The sequence below is a fragment of the Theropithecus gelada genome, unplaced genomic scaffold (genome assembly GCF_003255815.1).
Source record: "Theropithecus gelada isolate Dixy unplaced genomic scaffold, Tgel_1.0 HiC_scaffold_16135, whole genome shotgun sequence".
In the NCBI taxonomy this organism is placed as follows: Eukaryota; Metazoa; Chordata; class Mammalia; order Primates; family Cercopithecidae; genus Theropithecus; species Theropithecus gelada.
In genome coordinates, this window is record NW_020257919.1 from 1 (window position 1) to 21,000 (window position 21,000).

The 21,000-nt window shown below is 37.7% G+C and overlaps 1 protein-coding gene across 1 annotated transcript; it reads right to left on the minus strand.

Moving 5' to 3' along the window:
- Positions 1–683: 683 nt before the first annotated feature.
- Positions 684–10,946, minus strand: LOC112617382 (protein transport protein Sec24B-like; the record flags this gene model as incomplete). Its single annotated transcript, XM_025374151.1, has 2 exons — positions 684–851; positions 10,203–10,946. Coding segments are annotated over 2 exons (912 nt in total), but the record flags the coding sequence as incomplete, so codon positions are not given.
- Positions 10,947–21,000: the final 10,054 nt, after the last annotated feature.

Here is a 21,000-nt window from a genome sequence, read left to right on the forward strand (position 1 = left end):
GAAACATCAATACTTTGGAATTTTAGCCAGACAGAAAAAAAAAAAAAACTGCCAAAAGAAACAATGTGGGGAAGCAGGGTCAAAACAACACATTTTATTACCTTTTACTTACTTAACACATGGAGAATATTAAACAAACTATAAATCATATAGTTCTTCAATGACGCAAGAGTATGGGTTACAATTTCATTTTCACCCCCTTTCATTTGCAAAATCGTGTCAAAGCTTACTTTCTACTATCAATAACAAAAAGCACAGAAATAATCAACTAGGATATGGAGAGTCACTAAATAATAAAGTCTTGGCTACTTTATCCTAAAAGAAACTATAATAACCTTTAAAAAATAAGAAATAAATGTCCCATGACAAAGGAATGAAATAAACCATTACACATTGACACAATGAATAATTAGCCATAAAAAGAGCTATAAAGACTCAATAGATACATGAAAACTATGTGTAATAAACAGAAAAGCAAAATACAAAATGGTATGTAATTATGTAAAACATATATGAGACACTGTAAGTTAATATTCCAAAAATTGTGTTTGGATTGAGATTATAAATAACTTTTTTTCATATCTTCTATAAATTAGGATCCTACAGTTTTAACTTTTTGAAGTCAGCTATTCAAATACGTATGTGCGTCTGTGTGTGTATACAATAATAAATATCTCAAATACCTTTTTGTTGTAATAGCTCTGATGGCTGTGTAACTGAGGTCACAGGCTCAACAGGGTGATTTGCAGTGGGAGGTGTTCTTGTTGATGAGGATCCTGATAAAACGGTGGATACTACTGGGCTGGACTTGGGAGGCTGAACATTTTGCATAACAGGACAGGATAAAGAATCTGCAATTGAAGAGAAGAAACTATTTCATCCACAGAGACTTGAAATATATTAATATATATTACTCCATATATTATATATAATGTATAGAATATAATACATAATTATATAACATATAATATATATTACTAACAAAATACAGTTTATCTGAAGTTCTTGTAGAAACTTCAATAGTATCACATTTACCTAGTATATCTTGAAAAGAAGGTGGTACAAATGATTTTTTAAAAACTGAAAAATTACTCATCAAATGTTTTAATAAACTTTAACGACAATTTTCCTAAAATATTTTACAATCTTCCTTACCTTCTTAAAATGAACTCAACTTTTATTTACTAATGATCTCTATGAATACAAATTATTGAACAGATTATTGTACTATGCAATGGTGACTCAGGTAAGGAGAAGAGGAAGAGGTTTTTGACTCTGCAATAATGTGGTCTCTGACACTTCTAGTAATCAGTTCAGATCTCATTTTGCACTGTAAACTGCTACTTCTCATTTGCGGTTTCTAACCAGATGCCTTATTTCACATGTAACTAAGTAAGGGCCTAACCATAACACAAGGTTGAACTTCTGGAATGAAGTGCACACAACTCATTGTGGGTCTTTGTGATAGCTCAAAATACCAAATGTCTCCTAGAAGGCAAAATCGTCCCTGGTTGAGAAATACTGGGTAAGTTATTGAAGATAATCTTCAAGACTATCTAACCGAGAGATAACTGAAAAACCTATGGCAAAAGACTACTGGTGAGCAGTCATGATATGTTGAATAAATTTACATAGTTATACCTGCACATATACATGTGTGTGTCTCTGTATACTGTGTGTGTATATACATAAACAATCTTAGTTCTGGGACTGAAACAAATAGGAACACGGTGACAAAACAAAACGTGCTATATGTCCTAATAGTATAAAAACAACATAAGCACGTATGAGGAACAGGGAAAGAAGGTAGTCTAAATACGCTGATTGCTTCATCATTTTTAGTAGGAAGACAAACTATCATTGTGGAAGATTGAAAACATCATCACAATATTTTACAGTTCCTTTCATCAATATGGAGTCTATTTTACCACCCTCTGAATCAGAACAAACCCTGTGACTGGCTTTAGATCAACAGTATGGGGCAGAAATAAAAGTGTACAAGTCCCAGACCTCAAGTCTCGAGGCGACACTGCAGCTTACACCTTTCCACTCTGAAATGCTGCATGGATCATCATGTAGGGAAGCTGGTATAGTCACATACAGAAAAACCTAGGCACCCCAGTGAAGAGTCTGCACCAACTGCTAAACATGTGAGTGAAGCCATCTTAGAATCTTCTAGTCCCGCAAACCTCCAGCAAAATGAATTCACATGAGTGAATTCAAGAAAAACCTGCAGAACTACCTAGCAAACCCACAGAATCAAGAAAAATAAATCATTGTTATTTTAAACCAGCAATAGATAACTGATATTATCACTAAAACTGCCAACATAAAACAGTGATTAAGAATATTTAACAGTATCCAAGTAAAAACTGAGAAAGATATAATTATCTAAAATTAGGGTCAGGCATGGTTGCTCATACCTATAATTCCAGCACTTTAGGAGGTCAAGGTGGGCAGACTGCTTGAGCCCAGGAGTTTAAGACCAGCCTGGGCAACAAGGCAAAACCCCATCTCCACTGAAAAATTGATCTGTGGTCCTCAGCTACTGGTGAGGCTGAGGTGGGAGCACAGCTTGAGCCCAGGAGAAGGTTGCAGTGAGCCAAGATCATGCCACTGCACTCCAGCCTGGGTGAAAGCGGGAGATCCTGTCTCAAAAACATACAATGAAATCATATCAGGTGTATGTGTATGTACGTATATGTATTGATACACATGTGTATATATATAAAGCATAATAAAATACCCATGAACTCAGCATCCAATTTTGAAAATAAAACATTTTCAATACTGTTGAAGCTCTAATATGCTCCTCACAGAAGGCACTCCCCTGCCGGCTCCTGAGTCATGTTTATTATCCTTTTGCTTTTGTTTTCAAATAGTTTACCACACATATAAGTATTCCAAGGCATTATTTTTGCTCATTTTGTAAACTTTATAACAATAACATACTGCAGGTATTCTTCCGTATTTCCTGTGCTACATTCCTGGGATCAGTCATGTTAATGAGTGCAGCTCTACTTCATTTTCACTGCTGTTCAGAAGACTGATGGAAGAATATAATTTATTTATTCATTCTGCTATTAATGGACTTTTAGGTTATTTCCAATTTTTTGTTTTCACAAACAGTACAGCTATGAATACTCATGCACTTGTCCCTGGTATAGACATGCAACTTTCCCTAGGGCAGAGCTTCTACACATAGGTGCCACAGCTCAAATATGTGGAGGTGTGCAGGAGGGATATCTAATCCCTCAGCCCTGGGGACAGCTCTGTAGGAAATGAGCCTAGAGAGCAGACTAGTCTCTTTGTCCAGTAGCTCAAACAAAAATCATTTGCCATAAGAGGCATCCATCTAAAACAGGAAGTGGTGTTTTATGGCCCTCATATTCAAAGTGTAGTCTACAGACTATCAACACCTTATGTGGAAGCTTGTTAGAAAGTAGAGTCTTAGGCCAAGTCATAAAAGACCTGGAGAATTAGAACCTACATTTTAAATGAGATCCCAGGTTGTACAGGAGGCATATATGACACATATGAGAAGAACTTCTCTAGAGTATAGAGAAGAGGGATAGCTGTGTTGTGGGGTGTGGTTATTTTCAATCCACTAATGCCAAATTTTCCTAAAACACGAATGAATATATCCTCCTACCAAGAGTGTCTAAGAGTTTCCTGTTATTCCACATCCTCACCATTCCTTGGTATTGTTAGACTTTCTAGTTTTTACCCATCTGTTACTAGGTATAAGATGATATCCCATTCTAGTTTTAATTTGCTTTTCACTGTTTATTAATGAGATTATGTTTTCATTTAATCTTCTGCACAATGCCTATTCAAGTATTTTTCTTTTGGTTGTTGGTCTTTATTAATTTCTATGTAGTACTTGTATATTCTGGGTAAACACTGTAAGTATATACATTTTTTCCCAGTTTGCAGCTTGTTTTTTTCTTTTCTGCATGTTGTGTTTCAATAAAGAAAAGTTTTAAATTAGAAATGAGTCGAGTTTATCATGTTTATCCTTTATGGCTAGCATTATGTGCATTGTGCTTAAAAATTCCTTCCCTACCCCAAGTTTCTAGAGTTAGTTTCCTGTATTTTCTCTGAAAAGTTTTAAAGTTTTGCCTTTTTGCATTTACACATTTACTTCACCTGCAATTAATTTTATACATGGAGACTTTATCCTTCAGATTACAGCTAAGTATTACCTCCTTAGGGAAGACTTCCCTAGGCTTCATGACTAACAGGCTAAATGCACCTAAAGTAATGCTACCAAGTACCATATACGGTTGCTTCATGATGCTTAAATAATAATAGGAATGTTACATTCATTTGTGTTTATTTGGATATTTGCTTCTCTAAGTGAATTGCAAACTTTATGAGGATAGCATTAACTGTTTTTACTCACTATTTTATCTCCCAACACTAGAACAACTTGTGGAACATAGTTAGCTTTCAAGTATTTGTTGGATGAACGGAGACAAGGCCTACCAACATTAAGGACCAGAGAAACATGCCAACCAAGAAGCTGCTCCTTTCACAAAGGGAATTTGACAAAAGAAACAATACATAAAACTGGACTATGCAAAATTCATTGTTGCTCTGTTTAGTTTCTGAGGTGTGATTTCTGAGAGGATATCACGATTCAAGAATAAATATTTTCTTCTTTTGATGATTATGGCAGTTCCTCAGTTAATTTTTTACTTTTACTCCTGGGCTCAAGTGATCCTTCTGCCTCGGCCTCCCAAAGTGCTGGGATTACAGGATGAGCCACCATGCCGGGCCTTTAGTTAGTTCTTAGTAGCTCCTTAGTTCCCTGTTAGTTACTTAGAATTCACTTCTTCATGCATAACACACCTGAGGATTAGGTATGTAGATGGCCTCTGAAAGGAATACTCCTTTATTAATATAATCCTGTAAAAGTAAGCATTATCTTAAGTAATCGTGCAAAAAGTTCTTTACAAACTAGGAGAGATTAAATAAATTCTCATTTAATAGTATCACTATCCACTCAAGTTGTTCAAGCTAGAAATTTTAAGTAATCCTGTATTTTTCTTTTTCCTTCATAAACTATATCAACAAATCCTTGAAGTCATCTCTGTCATCTGTCTTCTGTATAAATGAATCCAGTCCGAGTTATCCTTCACCTAATAATTGTAATAATTCCTTTCTAGCTGGTTTTCCTGTTCTAGGTTCTTCCTTCTCCAGTTATCTACTACACTGTTCACAGAAGGAAGTTCTGAAACACAAATCTGATAGTGCCACCACTTTGCTTATAAACTTTTAATGGCTGCTGATTACATACACGACAAGGCGTGTGTTTTCCTTTCATTAATTCCTCTCACCTATCCAAATGCCACAGTCCAGCAGAAATTGAGGCTGATACTCTGGAGAGGGGGTAACAGCTAAAGCCAGAATCTGAAATAAGTGAACACAAAGATGAACATCTCATCTTCTCAGCTTGGAGAGGGAGAACACGTAGAAAAATTTACAAGTAGTGGGCACAAAGTTGAAAAAAGATGAAAAAAGGTTCAAGACTATCTTTAGAAAAACTGAAGGAGTAAGTATGTGAGGGAGTAAAATTACGCTATTCCCATAACTCTGTAATCACACAAGTTTCCAAAACTAAAAATAGTCTCTTGTACTGCACTACTTGTATTTTGTACGAGCATTTTATTTTTCCAGTGCGGTTGTCTAATTTATTTCTTACTTATATTTCTATGCCCAAATAATCTTGTCCTACAAGGTATTTGCTTCTGCTTTTCCTCAAGCACATTACCAACCAGAGATTACAGATAAAATATTAACTTATCAGTGACTTTTTAACTTATCAGTGACTATATCTTAGTGTCATGTGTGTAGTGGACTTTTATTCAAGAATTATACACTGTTTCTCGGTCTTCTGACTAAGATCAACCGTGAAGAATTATATAAATGCTTATTATTTTTACTCAAGTAGCTTTTTAAATGCTTTTGTATAAAACTGAGCATCAGAAAACAGCATTAATCAGACACTACTGTTTCATGATATGCTATCAAGATGTGGTTCTTATTAAGCAATAAATATTCAAAACAATTTTAATCAAAATAATTTTTCTGGCAAAATTCTACATATTGGCAACAAGACTTATCTCGCTAATTTTTTTTTTTTTTTTTTTTTTTTGAGACGGAGTCTCGCTGTGTCGCCCAGGCTGGAGTGCGGTGGCGCGATCTCGGCTCACTGCAAGCTCCGCCTCCCGGGTTCACGCCATTCTCCCGCCTCAGCCTCCCGAGTAGCTGGGACTACAGGCGCCCGCCACCTCGCCCGGCTAGTTTTTTGTATTTTTAGTAGAGACGGGGTTTCACCATGGTAGCCAGGATGGTCTCGATCTCCTGACCTCGTGATCCACCCACCTCGGCCTCCCAAAGTGCTGGGATTACAGGCTTGAGCCACCGCGCCCGGCCAGCTAAGTTTTAAAAGTATGTACTTTGTAAAACAAAGAGACACTAAAGACAAATTAAGAAAATTATTTTAAATGAATCTACAGAGTTTTGGTATTCATCTTGCTGTCAAAAACGGGCACCTTTACATCCCTAAGTCACACTCAGGCAACTTCACCTCAAACTAAAAAAGAGCTCCTGTACTTATTATTACAATTCTATAATAGGTTACTTGACTATACTAGAGACTCACCTACAGTGAGAGTTTAAAAATTTTTAAATGGCCTAATGAAATGACACCTTTTAAACACTAGCCAAAAGTGCAACCTAAGTTAACAACTAATGCAACACTCAAAACATACATACTTGGAGTGGGCTTTTTTTTTTTTTTTTTTTTTTTGAGACGGAGTCTCGCTCTGTCGCCCAGGCTAGAGTGCAGTGGTGTGATCTCGGCTCACTGCAAGCTCCGCCTCCCGGGTTCACGCCATTCTCCTGCCTCAGCCTCCCGAGAAGCTGGGACTACAGGCGCCCGCCACCTTGCCCAGCTAATTTTTTGTATATTTAGTAGAGACGGGGTTTCACCGTGTTCGCCAGGATGGTCTTGATCTCCTGACCTCATGATCTGCCCGCCTTAGCCTCCCAAAGTGCTGGGATTACAGGCATGAGCCACCATGCCCGGCCCGGAGTGGACTTTTTAATAAAATAATTGAAGTTCTAGTACTGAATTATAATGTACTAATAGGCTTTTCTAAAATAAAGCAAATGAGATAATATTTAAAGGTCCCCTTTAGTCTATGTTTTGAATATTAATTCATTAGCTGCCTGAAAGTAACAGTATGTATCCATCTGTCATATTTTTGATATTCACTTAACTCAGCTTTATGCTTTTGCATCTCCAACTCTATAAAATGACTGAGGACTTTTAGTATATCTGAAAATGAAAATAGTATAATCAAATAGTAAAGAAGGTAATCATTTTTGTCAATTATTCAAAGGTTGAATTTAACACAAAACTATGTTTAATACCTAAGATTTTCATTTTAATGTGAAAATACAATTTGAGTGTTGAAAGCAATTATGTTGCCAGACTTTCCAGAACATTAAACTCAATATTCCCATATCCTGTACCCAGCACAAGGTACTTTTACCTAGGCTCCCCAAGGCACTGCAACAAATTCGCAAGTTTCCAAGGAATATTTTAAATTGTCAAGAAAAACAGTGATTCGTGTCAAATACCTTATGAACTACTACTAAGTTACATGGGGCACTTGAAAAATACTGAAATATATCAACTGAGAAAGTCTGGGAACTTTGGCAATATTTAATTTTAAAGTAGATTTTTAAAATAACCTCTATTTTTTTTGAAACGGTGAAGCACGTTTGTCATATTAACATGAGATAATATTTAATTTGTCAACCTCTGAACTTCAATTGAAAAGTAATTTACCAATCTAAAGACAGGAAAAAAACCCCACTTCTGAACACAAATTAAATTCTAAAATATATTCATTATGGCACTCACAGTACAGTACTAAGATTAAAAGAATGAAAATATATCCTGCCTCTCTGCCTACAGGACTCATTACAGCAGTTATTCAAACAGAGAACAGTTTTATAATTATTCTCCTTCTTTATTCAATCTTTTCTTAATGACAGGCCTTTCCCAATTACTTGTTCTGTTCATTAGCCAAGTGACCCCATATTTCCCTGACACATTTCAATATAAATTGGTTCCATCCAGGGTGCTATTCCCACCTCAGAACTAAGATAGGAATTACCTGTATTTATTTTGTCATGAAAGTCAGAAAATCCTTAAGTTGGAAGGACTTTAGGATAAGTGGATCTGTAAATGCAATGTTGAAAGAAGAGAGAGGAAAACAGAATTTTTAGAGGACAGAAAGCCCTGGTTCTGAGGGAGACAGAAAAAACTGACCTCCAGGCCAAGCTCTGTTTCTACCATTAATGACCACAGGCCAACTCAACTTGGATAACTTTCTTCATTTGTAAAACAAAAGGACTACAGTAAAATTTAGATCTGTTTCACAGCATCACTGAAGATCCAGTTAGAAATAGATTCTCAAGAGTACCCTGGAGATTCTATTCTAGCTCAGTAAATTGTAGTTGAAAATCGCAATCTGTGCAAGTGATTCTGGTAGACAGCCAGATTTCGGAACTGTGACAGACACTTTGAGTTGACTCACCCAAGTCAGTGCTAACTCCCTTTTTTCTTGCTTGCCTCTACTATGGATGCTAAAAAAAAAAAGGCTTAATATTCATTTTCCAGCTTTCCCTGAAGCTAGGAATGGTCTTTTAAATAGCTATGGCAAGTGATCCGTAAAATGAAGTCTGTCAATGCCACTAACCAGTCCCCTTTCCTCTCCCTTCTTCCTGCTTTTAATTCTGACTTAATGTCTATAGGTACAGAAGTATCTCGTTTCTATAACCTACATGCTACGGGTGGCAGAGTGGAAAGAGAAAAAAGGATACCAAGAACAGCTGGATCCACTGCATCCACCTAGACTTGTGTTGTGAGGAAAATACCCCCTTTTTGTTTAAACTACTATTAGCTGCTTGTAGCTGAAAGCATTTCTAAACGACATAGCAATGAAAGAGTAAATGATCTCAAATGAACAGCTCGGGTCTGATATTAAAGTTCTGATTTTAAATAATCTAATTGTCCAGAGAAGGATATCTTTCCACAGCATCTTTGACACATGGCTATCCAGACAATGATACACAGCTAAAGATATCATTCCAAAAGTTACCACAGTTTTACCAATTTCCTTTTTTTACATACATTTTCAGTTGCTTCAAGAGCAGATTCTGTTAAATTCAAGTTCGCAAACTGAATTAAAATGAATATATCCTATGGAAACACTGTACTTAAAAAGCCACACTGGGCCAGGTGCAGTAGCTCGTGAGTTCAAGATCAGCTTGGGCAAAGTGGCAAAATCCCATCTCTACAAAAATAGCTGGGTGTGGTGGCATATGCCTGGTAGTCCCAGCTACTTGTGGGGCTGAGATGGGAGGATCTCTTGAGCCCAGGAGGTCGAGGCTGCTGTGAGCCGAGATCATGCCCAGCCTGGGTGATAAAGTGAGACCCTGTGTCAAAAAAAAAAAAAAAAAAAAAAAGAAAGCAAGCCACGTCTTACATACATAATTTTTAAACGAATAAATTTAACAACACTTTGGTTTAGGAATGTCAGAAGGGCTAAATACCAGGGTATTCTTCACGCATCTTCCTTTCCCTTCCCCATCTTTCAGCCTAACTTACTAATCTGAAAATGAGAAGCGCTGTTTATGTGCAGGAAAGATGTCTTCTGCAAAAGTCACTAACAGGGGCCAACTTGGGGAAACCAGTGCACTGCTGCAAATCATCCTCTTTTCTAAGTAAGTGGGGCTCTGGCTAGTAAAACAACTGTCCTAAGGTTGAACTAGTATAAAAGAGAAAATAGTGGCCAACATATCCTCAAAACAGACCCTTCCATTTTGCCCTGTATCTAATTCACATTAAAGACAACTATTGCAGATGCATAAAATAGATCAATAAATGCTGACTGATCATGGCAAGGAAACAAGCTAGACAAGGCAGATGGTTCGGTGGCTAACTGGGAATGGATGAGAAGAAAGGGTTCAAAGAGGTGCTGCAAAAAACCACAATAAACTGAACAAACTTCCAGTTTTTCTATCAGGTAATATCACCTTTAACCTTCATGTAAATAATAACTTAATTGGGAATGCATTGATTTTCAAACATGTTTTGGTGAACTTTTCATTCAACCTACCAGTAATTGTTGGGTTGTTGTTTGCTACAGCCAGGGATCCTGTGTGGTTTCGGATGAGATTGTCTTGAGTCGATGGAAGGCCTGGAGCTGACCACGTTAGAGTATTGTATCCTGAAAGACTTTGCTGCTGCTGGTGCTGTTGTGATGGTGGAGGTGGAAGTGGCAATGGATGGCTGATAGCTGTATTTTGACCAGAGAATGAATTATCTTTAACTGGCCTAATAGTTGGAGCACTCTGTGAGGTAAACATTTGCCCATATGTATCACCAGCAGGCAGAGAGGGATATGAAACACTAGGATACGCAGCATTAGAAACAGTTGACATAGCATAATGACCACAAGTAGAGGGAAATCCCTGAGACGCAACAGAAGAGTTGGCAGAGTACATGGCTGGACTATTGTAGTGATTCACAAAAGAGGAGTATGGTTGGGAGGCACTCGTATGCAAATGGGATGCTGATGATGCAGCACCTTGGAAAGATCCTAGAGTGGATCCCACAATATGAGGGGCAGGAGGACCCCTGCTGTACATCTGCTGTGCTCCTGGTTGCTGGTTCACTGTGTTAACAGTCACATTTTGTGTTGGTACTGTATAGAGAGCAGAGTAGTAATCACCACACTGAGTATCCAATGGCAATGAGGTCATTTTCCCAGGTCCTTGAGAGTAATGTCCTGAGGGAGCAATATAGTTTTGATGATGCAATCCATATCCAGATGGAACCTGCATTTGATTCTGGGCTGGACCTGAAAAAGAAATGCAAGTATTTACAGGTATTGGTAAACACATAACTAATTTTTAAAAATAGTCCCCATTTAAATGTTGACCCAATTAACTTTCTTTTCCATAATCTCAACTTATTACAAAAGGTATACACTGTTATAGACCCATTATGGTAGCCAGCCTCCAACATGGCCCCCAGTGATCCCCAATCCTCCTGTTATCCACACCCTTGTGTAGTCCTCCTCCCTCACAATGTACCAGAACTGGTCTGTATGAACAACAGCATACGGCAGAGGTGATGATATGTCACTTCCATGTTAGGTGAGTCGAGCTCTGGCTCTCTTTCTCTCAGATACCTGAGTCTGAAAGAAGACAAGCTGCCAAGTCATGAACAGTCCTATGAAGAAGCCCATGCAAGGAGGAACTTAACTCTCTGGCCAACAGCCAAAGAGAAAGTAAGATCTGCCAACAACCACGACTGAGCTTTCATGCAGATCCTCCAAACTCAGTAGAATCTTGAGATAACTATATAGCCCAGCTAACAGCTTATCTCATGAGACACCCCGAGCCAGAACCACCTAGCTAGGCTGCTCCCAAGTTTATATTCCTGAGAAACTGTGAAATAAATAGTAGTTGTTTTAAGTTGTTAAGTTTGGGGGGTATTTTGTTATACAGCTATCAGCAAGTAATATACTCAGCCTGGAAGAAGTTTAAACTTTGAGACAGGCCAGGCACAGTGGCTCAAGCCTGTAATCCCAGCACTTTGGGAGGCCGAGACAGGCGGATCACGAGGTCAGGAGATCGAGACCATCCTGGCTAACACGGTGAAACCCCATCTCTACTAAAAAAATTCAAAAAATTAGCCGGGCGAGGTGGCGGGCGCCTGTAGTCCCAGCTACTCGGGAGGCTGAGGCAGGAGAATGGCATAAACCCAGGAGGCAGAGCTTGCAGTGAGCTGAGATCCGGCCACTGCACTCTAGCCTGGGCAACAGAGCCAGACTCCATCTCAAAAAAAAAAAAACAAAAAAACTTTGAGACAGGGTCTCGCTCTGATCCCAGGCTAGAGTGTGGTAGCATGGTCATGGTTCACTATAGCCTTGTTCTCCTGGGCTCAAGCAATCTTCTCACCTCAGCTGTCCGAGTAGCTGGGACCACAGGTGTGTACCATGGTGACCAGCTAATTTTTACTTATTTATTTTTTACAGAGACGGGTTCTCACTATGTTGCCCAGGCTGGTCTCCCATACACCACTGCCCAGTTAATGTTTTTAAATTTATTTTTTTGTAGAGACAGGGTCTCACTGTGTGCCCAGGCTGGTCTTAAACTCCTAGACTCAAGTGACTCTCCTCCCTTAACCTCTCAAAATGCTGGGATTATAGGCATGAGCCACTGCACAGAGCCAAAAATGTTTTCTCACTTTTTATTTTTCCTAACTATAAAAGCAACAATATACCCACTGTAGAAAAAAATTCAAACAATGAAGAGTATAAGGTAAAAATCTCTGTCTAGTAGCTTATATCCTATTTCCCAGATATAGTTACAGTTAATGATTATGCATCCTTTGTATATCCATGTATCTATGTAATGCATATGTAAGCACGTATATAATTTACTTGATTTTTTAAACACACAAAAGGATATTAGTTCTGCAACTTGCTTTTTACTTAATATATGCTGAATATCCTTCTGTATTAGCATATATAAATCCTCATTATTCTTTTAAAAATTTACATATAGTACTTCATTGTAGAGATATAACATTATTTACCAAATCTCCATTGATGAATATGTTGGGGATGAACCAATTTATATTTATGAGGTCAACATTTGTGATGAAGCTATAAGACAAATTTCTAAAAGTCAAACTGGAAGTTCAAAAGGTTTATGTTTTTAAAATTGACATTATTGGCAAATATCTCTTAAAAGGGCTATCTATTTATACCTCCCATCAATAATGCTTCAGATTGCCTCATCATCCCAACACTGACTATATTTTAATCTTTGCCAATCTGAAAAGTGAGAAACACTTTAGTTTACAGTAGTTAACTTTGTTTTTTTTTTTTTTTTTTTTGAGACGGAGTCTCGCTCTGCCGCCCAGGCTGGAGTGCAGTGGCCGGATCTCAGCTCACTGCAAGCTCCGCCTCCTGGGTTCATGCCATTCTCCTGCCTCAGCCTCCGAGTAGCTGGGACTACAGGCGCCCGCCACCGCGCCCGGCTAGTTTTTTGTATTTTTTAGTAGAGACGGGGTTTCACCGTGTTAGCCAGGATGGTCTCGATCTCCTGACCTCGTGATCCACCCGTCTCGGCCTCCCAAAGTGCTGGGATTACAGGCTTGAGCCACCGCGCCCGGCCTACAGTAGTTAACTTTGAATGATGCAGAGACTCTCATCTGGGTGTCTTCCTCTGCTGTTTGCTTTTTCTATAGCATTGTGATTTCCTTAATGATTTCTAACTGTTCTCACACAGCAGAAAATTCGCCTAATGTTATGTACTATAAGTATTTCCCCCAGGTTACTGTTATGTTTTGACTTTATTCATGGTATCTTTTGCTATCGTTTCTTGATTACGTAGTAAAATTCTTTTTTTATGCTTGACAAATTTTTAAATCATACTTAGTAGTGGTTTCTTCATTTCAAGATTGTAAAACTATAAAACCATGTTTTACTCTAATGTTCTATACCTTCATTTTTATGTATCTTTGATAAGTATAGCATATATTTTATCAATACCAACAAAACATTAATCCTAACGTTAATCTTATTAATATTACTACATTAAATATATTATATTATATGCCACTCACTGTTCTAAATGCTTTACATATATTAACTTCTTTAATCTTCTAAAGTACATAGTATTATTATACCCATTTATCAATAAATAAGCCACAAAAGTTAAGATGTTTAACACAGTTACATGCTTAGGAACTAACTGGGCTGGAATTTGAATCAGGCAGTCTGGCTCAAGTTCATGCTGTTAACCAATGATCTGCTGTCCTTTGCTACAAATGGCCAATTGTCCCAACAACAAAATTCTAGTTTTAGTTCCAATTACTTTTCTTTGGGTTTTGGGCAAATCTTAATTATCTTGGAATCTAGTTTTTCTGTCTTGTGGAAGAAAAGAGATTATCTGTGCCATATCTCAAATGAAAGGATAAGTTAACAGAAAATTGACAAGATGTTTCAGCTCCACTGACACAAGTACACAAAGGAAGTACCACTATACTCCTTGCCATAATAATGTATTAAAATACTTGTTTATAAAAGAGATAAGAATAAAGTTTACATTTTCCAATTGTTTTCAATTTCTTTTAAGTAATGTAATGGAATCTTCATTTCTGTTCATGTAATATAGATACTACGGCCAGCATAAAAATAACTTACACAGTCAAGCTGTAAGGGAAAAATATCATCTACTTTCCTCCTATAATTCCAAGAAGTATACAGAGAACAAAAATACTGATAACACTATTTTACTAGGTGCATAATTGACTTTTCTTTCAGAATATTTTAGATGGTAATAATTCATCTGAGAGAATTGATTTACTTAAGGAAACAAAGTCTGTTAGGAATCTTTCATTAACACGACAAAAGTAAAATGTTGTCCTCCTTTCTCCTATTTAAATATATTAAAAGATGGATTTGCTACCTTTCACTGTAGTCTCAGAAAAGTCTGCACTAGTAGAATTTATCAATGAAGAGCCAAGTCAGATTTAGAGAAATCTGTTCAAATTATCTACCCACTTAGTGATTGATTTGGCATATCCATGCTACATGATCTGAAAAGAGAAATCATCATCATGTCCTAACTATTCAAATGTCATTCTTTTAAAAATAACAGGAATGTTCTATCTGCTGAAATTTATGAGAAGTGAGTTGCCCACCAGAATAAGTCTATTTACTTTCTAGCTTATCAAAGAAAGGTACTACTCTGGGAAAACATGGGGGTGGGAATATCTAATATATCTAATTATATGTAGATGCTTACCATTCCATACTTTATATCAAGATCTAAATGTTCCCAATCTATAAAAAAGTATCTGAAAGTAATTAAAGTTAATAAAAAAGATGAATGTACATCATTTTTAACATGTATTCAGTATTTTTAAATTACTGAGATATTTTGCTTTTTTGTACTATTTCTTCAAAAACCATTATGTATTTTACACTTATAGCACTTCTCAATCTGATCAACCATATGTCAAGTACTCAACAGCCATGTATAGCTAGTGGTGACCACACTGGATGGTGAAAGTCTACAGCATATGTCTATGATTCCAGTTGTTTCTGCCTCTCATGATAATTAAATTTTCAGCCCTCAGTGTTTTTCCCCCTATTCTTTTCTCATGTACCTGTTCAATTTCTTTCCCATATTTATTTAAGCTCTATGTCTTCCAAATACTATATTCCAAGAAAGAACTATTTTACTATTTTTTCTTTTTCTTTTTTTGAGACGGAGTCTCGCTCTGTTGCCCAGGCTGGAGTGCAGTGGCGCGATCTCAGCTCACTGCAAGCTCCACCGCCTCCCGGGTTCACGCCATTCTCCTGCCTCAGCCTCCCGAGAAGCTGGGACTACAGGCGCCCGCCACCACGCCCGGCCAATTTTTTTGTATTTTTAGTAGAGACGGGGTTTCACCGTGTTAGCCAGGATGGTCTCGATCTCCTGACCTCGTGATCCGCCCGTCTCGGCCTCCCAAAGTGCTGGGATTACAGGCATGAGCCACTGTGCCCGGCCCGAACTATTTTTTCTAAGATTAGAGCAACACTGTGCATTATGTACATATATACACATATTATGTTTAACTTATCTGAATACAAAACTCTTGTAGTAATTATTCATCTGTGATATTTCTTGGGATTCAAAATGATCCTGCAGCATGTATGAAAAGACTGCTGGTATTTTAATACTTCTAAAATAGACATAAAAGTTGTGGAGGAGAAATTTATGTGGAGGAGAAAAGAAATTTGTTATGTCAAATTTCTGAAAAATAACTTCAGAAGTACTTCTCTTATCACAAATGTGATAGTCATTGTAAAAAAAAAAAAATACAGAAAGTGATCAAATAAAAATCATCTGTAATCTTCCTGAGATAACCTGTTAACATTCTTATATATACAAACCCAGTATTTTCTTTTGGCATATATATGCATAATTTAGTTAAGCAAAAGTGGGATTATAATGTATCTTTTAAATAATTTCTTCATTTAGCATGATTTGAATATCTTTCCATCATTATTTTTAACGTCTGAATAGTACTCCGTTACATGAATTTACCATATTTTAATCTATTTTCTATTTGCCATTTAGGTTTTCTTTTTTTTAACATAAACCACATAATAAACAGATCTGTAGGTAAATTTTTGTGTTCATTCACTTTACTAATAATAACTTCCTACCTGTTGCAATTGTTGGGTCAAGTCCCTAGTTGGCAGTTTAACTGTGCAGAAATGGGAGATGTCAGGATGCCCAGCAAAAACGGAGGTAGAGACCAGAATCAAAGTGGGCCCAGAAGCTAAATCTAGCAGAGACTTCAAAGTCTTTATAAATATATTCCAAAAACGAAAAGAAAATATATTCCAAAAATTGGGGGAAAATGTTGCCAGCAAATGCAGAGACAAGGGATATCAAGAGAAATGAAAACTATTCTAAAAATATTCAAAAGAAATAAATATGCTAAATGGTCTCTACAGCATGGCAGAAGACTTAATGAACCTTGATTAAGCTGATCAACCTTGAAGACTGGTCAAGAAAATGATCTCATCTAAGAAACTTAGAGGAAAAAAAAGACTGAAGAAAAATGAACAAAATTCGAGAGACCTATGGGACAACACAAAGCAGTCTAACACTTGTATAATCAGTAAGCGTGTAGTGGGCTAAAGAGTGGCCCCCTAAAAGATTATGTACACATCCTAATTCCTCCAATCCTGTGAAAATTATATGGAAAAGAGTGATTATTGCCTTAAATGATGAAAGACATGCTTAGGTTAAAGATCTTGAGGAGTCTCTCCTGGATTATTTGAGTGGGTCCTAAATGCAATCACATGTATCCTTATAAAATATACATACAGAAGAGAAGACATACACATAAACAGAGAGAAGTTAATGTGAAGTTGGAGCACAGAGTGATGTAGCCACAAGTGAAGGAATGCCAACAGTCAAGGACAAGTGGGAAGAGTCAATGAACGTATTACTCCCCTAGGAGCCTACAGAGGGAGCATGACCGCTGTGGTTTAAATGCTTGCTCCTCCAAAATTCATGCTGAAATTTCATCGCCATTGTAACGGTATTAAGAGGCTGTGCCCTTATGAATGCATTAATGCCACTATCACAGAAGTGAGATTGGTATAAAAGGGAAAGTCTGGTCTGGTCCCCTTTTCTCTGCCCCCACCTTTGCCCTTCTGCCACGTGATGTTTTCTGCCATGTTATGACACAGCAAGAAGGCCCTAACCAGATGCTGGCACCTTGCTCTTGGATTTCCCAGCCTCCAGAATTGTCAGAAGTAAATTTTTGTTCATTATAAACTAGCCGGTCTCAGGCATTCTGTCATAGTAGCACAAAATAGACTAAGAAGTAGTCCTGCCAACATCTTAATTTCAGACTTCTGGACTTCATAACTGCAGAAAAATACATTTATGTTCTTTTAAGCCACCTAGTTTATAGCCATTTGTTTCAGCAGTCCTAAGACATTAATAAAGATATAGAACAGAAATTCTCAAAGTGTAGCATACAAAACGCTAGCAGTGCCAGAAACTCTTTGGGGAAAATCCATGAGTAAAAACTATTTTCATAATAGTACTAAGATGATATTTGCCTTTTTCACTGTGTTGACAATTATACTAATGATACAAAAGCAATGATGGCTGCAATGTGAACCCTGGGGCACAAACTGAAGCAGTGGCACCAAGCAATACTAGCAGTTACTATATTCTTCACTACCATGCACTCACATATATTTTTAAGCCAGTTTCCCTTAAGAAAGTCTTAAATAAAGCAGTAAAAATTAACCTTATTACATTAAAAACAATAGTCTCTGTGAAACATAAAGCACTTTTATTGCACACTGAAATATAAATGTTATCTTCAGGAAAAGTACTTGTTTAACTTAGCTGTGAGTTCTATCATTGAACAAAACTTCAGCAAATAGAATATAACAATATATTAAAAGTAAAACACATCATGACCAAATGGGGTTCATATTAGGAATACAAGGTTGTTTGACCATTTGAAATACATTCAATGTGATTCAACATATTAACAGACTTAAGGAAACGCCATATAATCATATCAATAGATACAGAAAATGCATTAGATAAAACTTGGCATCCATTCATGATAAAAACTCTCAATAAACTAGGAAGAGAAAGAAACTTTCTTAACCTGATAAGCACTATCTACTAAAAACCTATAGCAAACCATACTTAATGGTAAGGAACAGACAGACTGCTTTTATCCTAACGTTAATTACATGCAAGGCAAGATGTCCTCTCTCATCACTCCTATTCAATAATGTACAACATGTAAGCCCCTTCAGTGAGGCAAGAAAAATAAATAAATAGTAGATAGACTGGAAGGGAGTTTAAAAAAAAAAAACTGTCTTTATTTGCAGAATGACATAACTGTCTAGGTAGAAAATCCCAAAAATATCTTCCAAAAAATGCCTGGAACTAATAAGTGAGTTTATCAAGGTCACAGAATATAAGGTCAATATATAAGAATCAATTACGTCTCTAAAGATCAGTTATAAACAAGGGCAATTGGCCGGGCGCGGTGGCTCAAGCCTGTAATCCCAGCACTTTGGGAGGCCGAGACGGGTGGATCACGAGGTCAGGAGATCGAGACCATCCTGGCTAACACAGTGAAACCCCGTCTCTACTAAAAATACAAAAACTTAGCCGGGCGAGGTGGCGGGCGCCTGTAGTCCCAGCTACTCGGGAGGCTGAGGCAGGAGAATGGCGTAAACCCGGGAGGCGGAGCTTGCAGTGAGCTGAGATCCGGCCACTGCACTCCAGCCTGGGTGACAGAGCGAGACTCCGTCTCAAAAAAAAAAAAAAAAAAAAAACAAGGGCAATTAAGATTTTAAAAAACAATATCATTTATAATAGCACAAAAAAGAAGTACTTAGATATGTAAGTCTAATGAAATATGTTCAGAACCTATATAAAGAAAACTACAAAGCACTAATGAAAGGAATCAAGGATTTAAAGAAATGGAACGACATACCGTGTTCATGGATTAGAAGACTTGATATTATGATGTAACTTATCTCAGTTTTGATCTTTAGATTCAATGCAATCATAATAAACAACACAGCAGGCTTTTTTTTTGTAGATATCAACAAGCTGATTCTAAAATTTCTATGGAAATGCAAAGTTACTAAAAACAAACAAAAACTGAAAAGGAACAAGGCTGGAAGACTCACATTACCCAATTTTAAGGTGTACTTTATAGGTTACAACAATTTAAAAAGTGTGGTATTGGTGAAAGGACAGATAGACAGAATGCAACATAGTCTAGAAACAGACCCACAAAAATACAGTCAACTGATTATTGACAAAGGTGCCAAGGCAATGCAATTGAGGAAAGATAGTTCTTTCAACAAATGGTGCTGGAATAACTAGATATTCACATGTGAAAAAAAGAAAAGAACTTCAACATATAATAAACAAAAATTAAGTCAAAATGAATCATAGACCGGGTGTGGTGGCTCATGCCTGTAATCCCAGCATTTTGGGAGGCCTAGGCGGGCAGATTACCTGAGGTCAGGAGTTGGAGACCAGCCTAGCTAACATGGTGAAACCCCAACTCTACTAAGACTACAAAATGAGCTGGACATGGTGGTGCATGCCTGAAATCCCAGCTACGCGGGAGGGCTGAGACAGGAGACTTCACTTGAACCCGGGAGGCGGAGGTTGGAGTTAGCCAAGATAGCACTACCGCACACCAGCCTGGGTGACAAAGTGAAACTCCCATCTCAAAAAATAAAATAAAAAATAAAAAGAATCCTAAATCTCATTGTAAATTAAACATTTAAGAGAAAATATAGATTTTTGAAGGGAATCTGGGATTGACAATGAATTCTTACTATAGAGGTGAAACGGGCAGCTCCCGTTGGCCCTCTGAAGGTGTGCTGAAAACTCAACTTGCAAAAGGCAGATTAACAGGAGAAAAGACATACAAATTTATTTAACATGTAATACATGGGGGCTTTCAGAATGAGACGCAAAGATAGAGGAAATTGTCCATTTTTATGCTTAGGTTCAACAAAGTATGGACAGCCATGCAAAAGTATAATTGGATAAAAAGGCTATAATCTAATGTGAACAGACTGAATGGGGAAACCCAGGAAGGCCTATCTGTTTAGTTTCTTTTTTTTTTTTTTTTTTTTGAGACGGAGTCTCGCTCTGTCGCCCAGGCTGGAGTGCTGTGGCCGGATCTCAGCTCACTGCAAGCTCCGCCTCCCGGGTTCCCGCCATTCTCCTGCCTCAGCCTCCCGAGTAGCTGGGACTACAGGCGCCCACCACCTCGCCCGGCTAGTTTTTTTTTTTGTATTTTTTTTAGTAGAGACGGGGTTTCACCGTGTTAGCCAGGATGGTCTCGATCTCCTGACCTCGTGATCCGCCCGTCTCGGCCTCCCAAAGTGCTGGGATTACAGGCTTGAGCCACCGCGCCCGGCCCCCTGTTTAGTTTCTTCTTGGCCTGCGCACACATTCTTTCCTCCTGCTTATGGGGCAGGACCCTCTCTGGAATGGGTTTTATGACCTACAGTCGAACAAGGTAGGTGAGATAATTACAGCCAGTTTTTACAGATAGGACAGAGGGAAAGTTAGAGTAATATTTTTAGGTTTTATGGCTTGCTTTGGGGAAAAAAGGTTCCAGTTTCTATGACCTGCTTTGGGGAAAAGGGAATCTGGTTTCTAAGGCTAGCCTCGGGAGAACAGGACTGAGAGACAGGCGGCAACAGAAAGTTAGAGAAAAACTTTTGCTTCTGAGGCCTTCATTTTGGAGTTTTGTTCTTTCTTTCTTCTCTTTCTTCTCTCTCTCTCTCTCTCTCTCTCTCTCTCTCTCTCTCTCTCTCT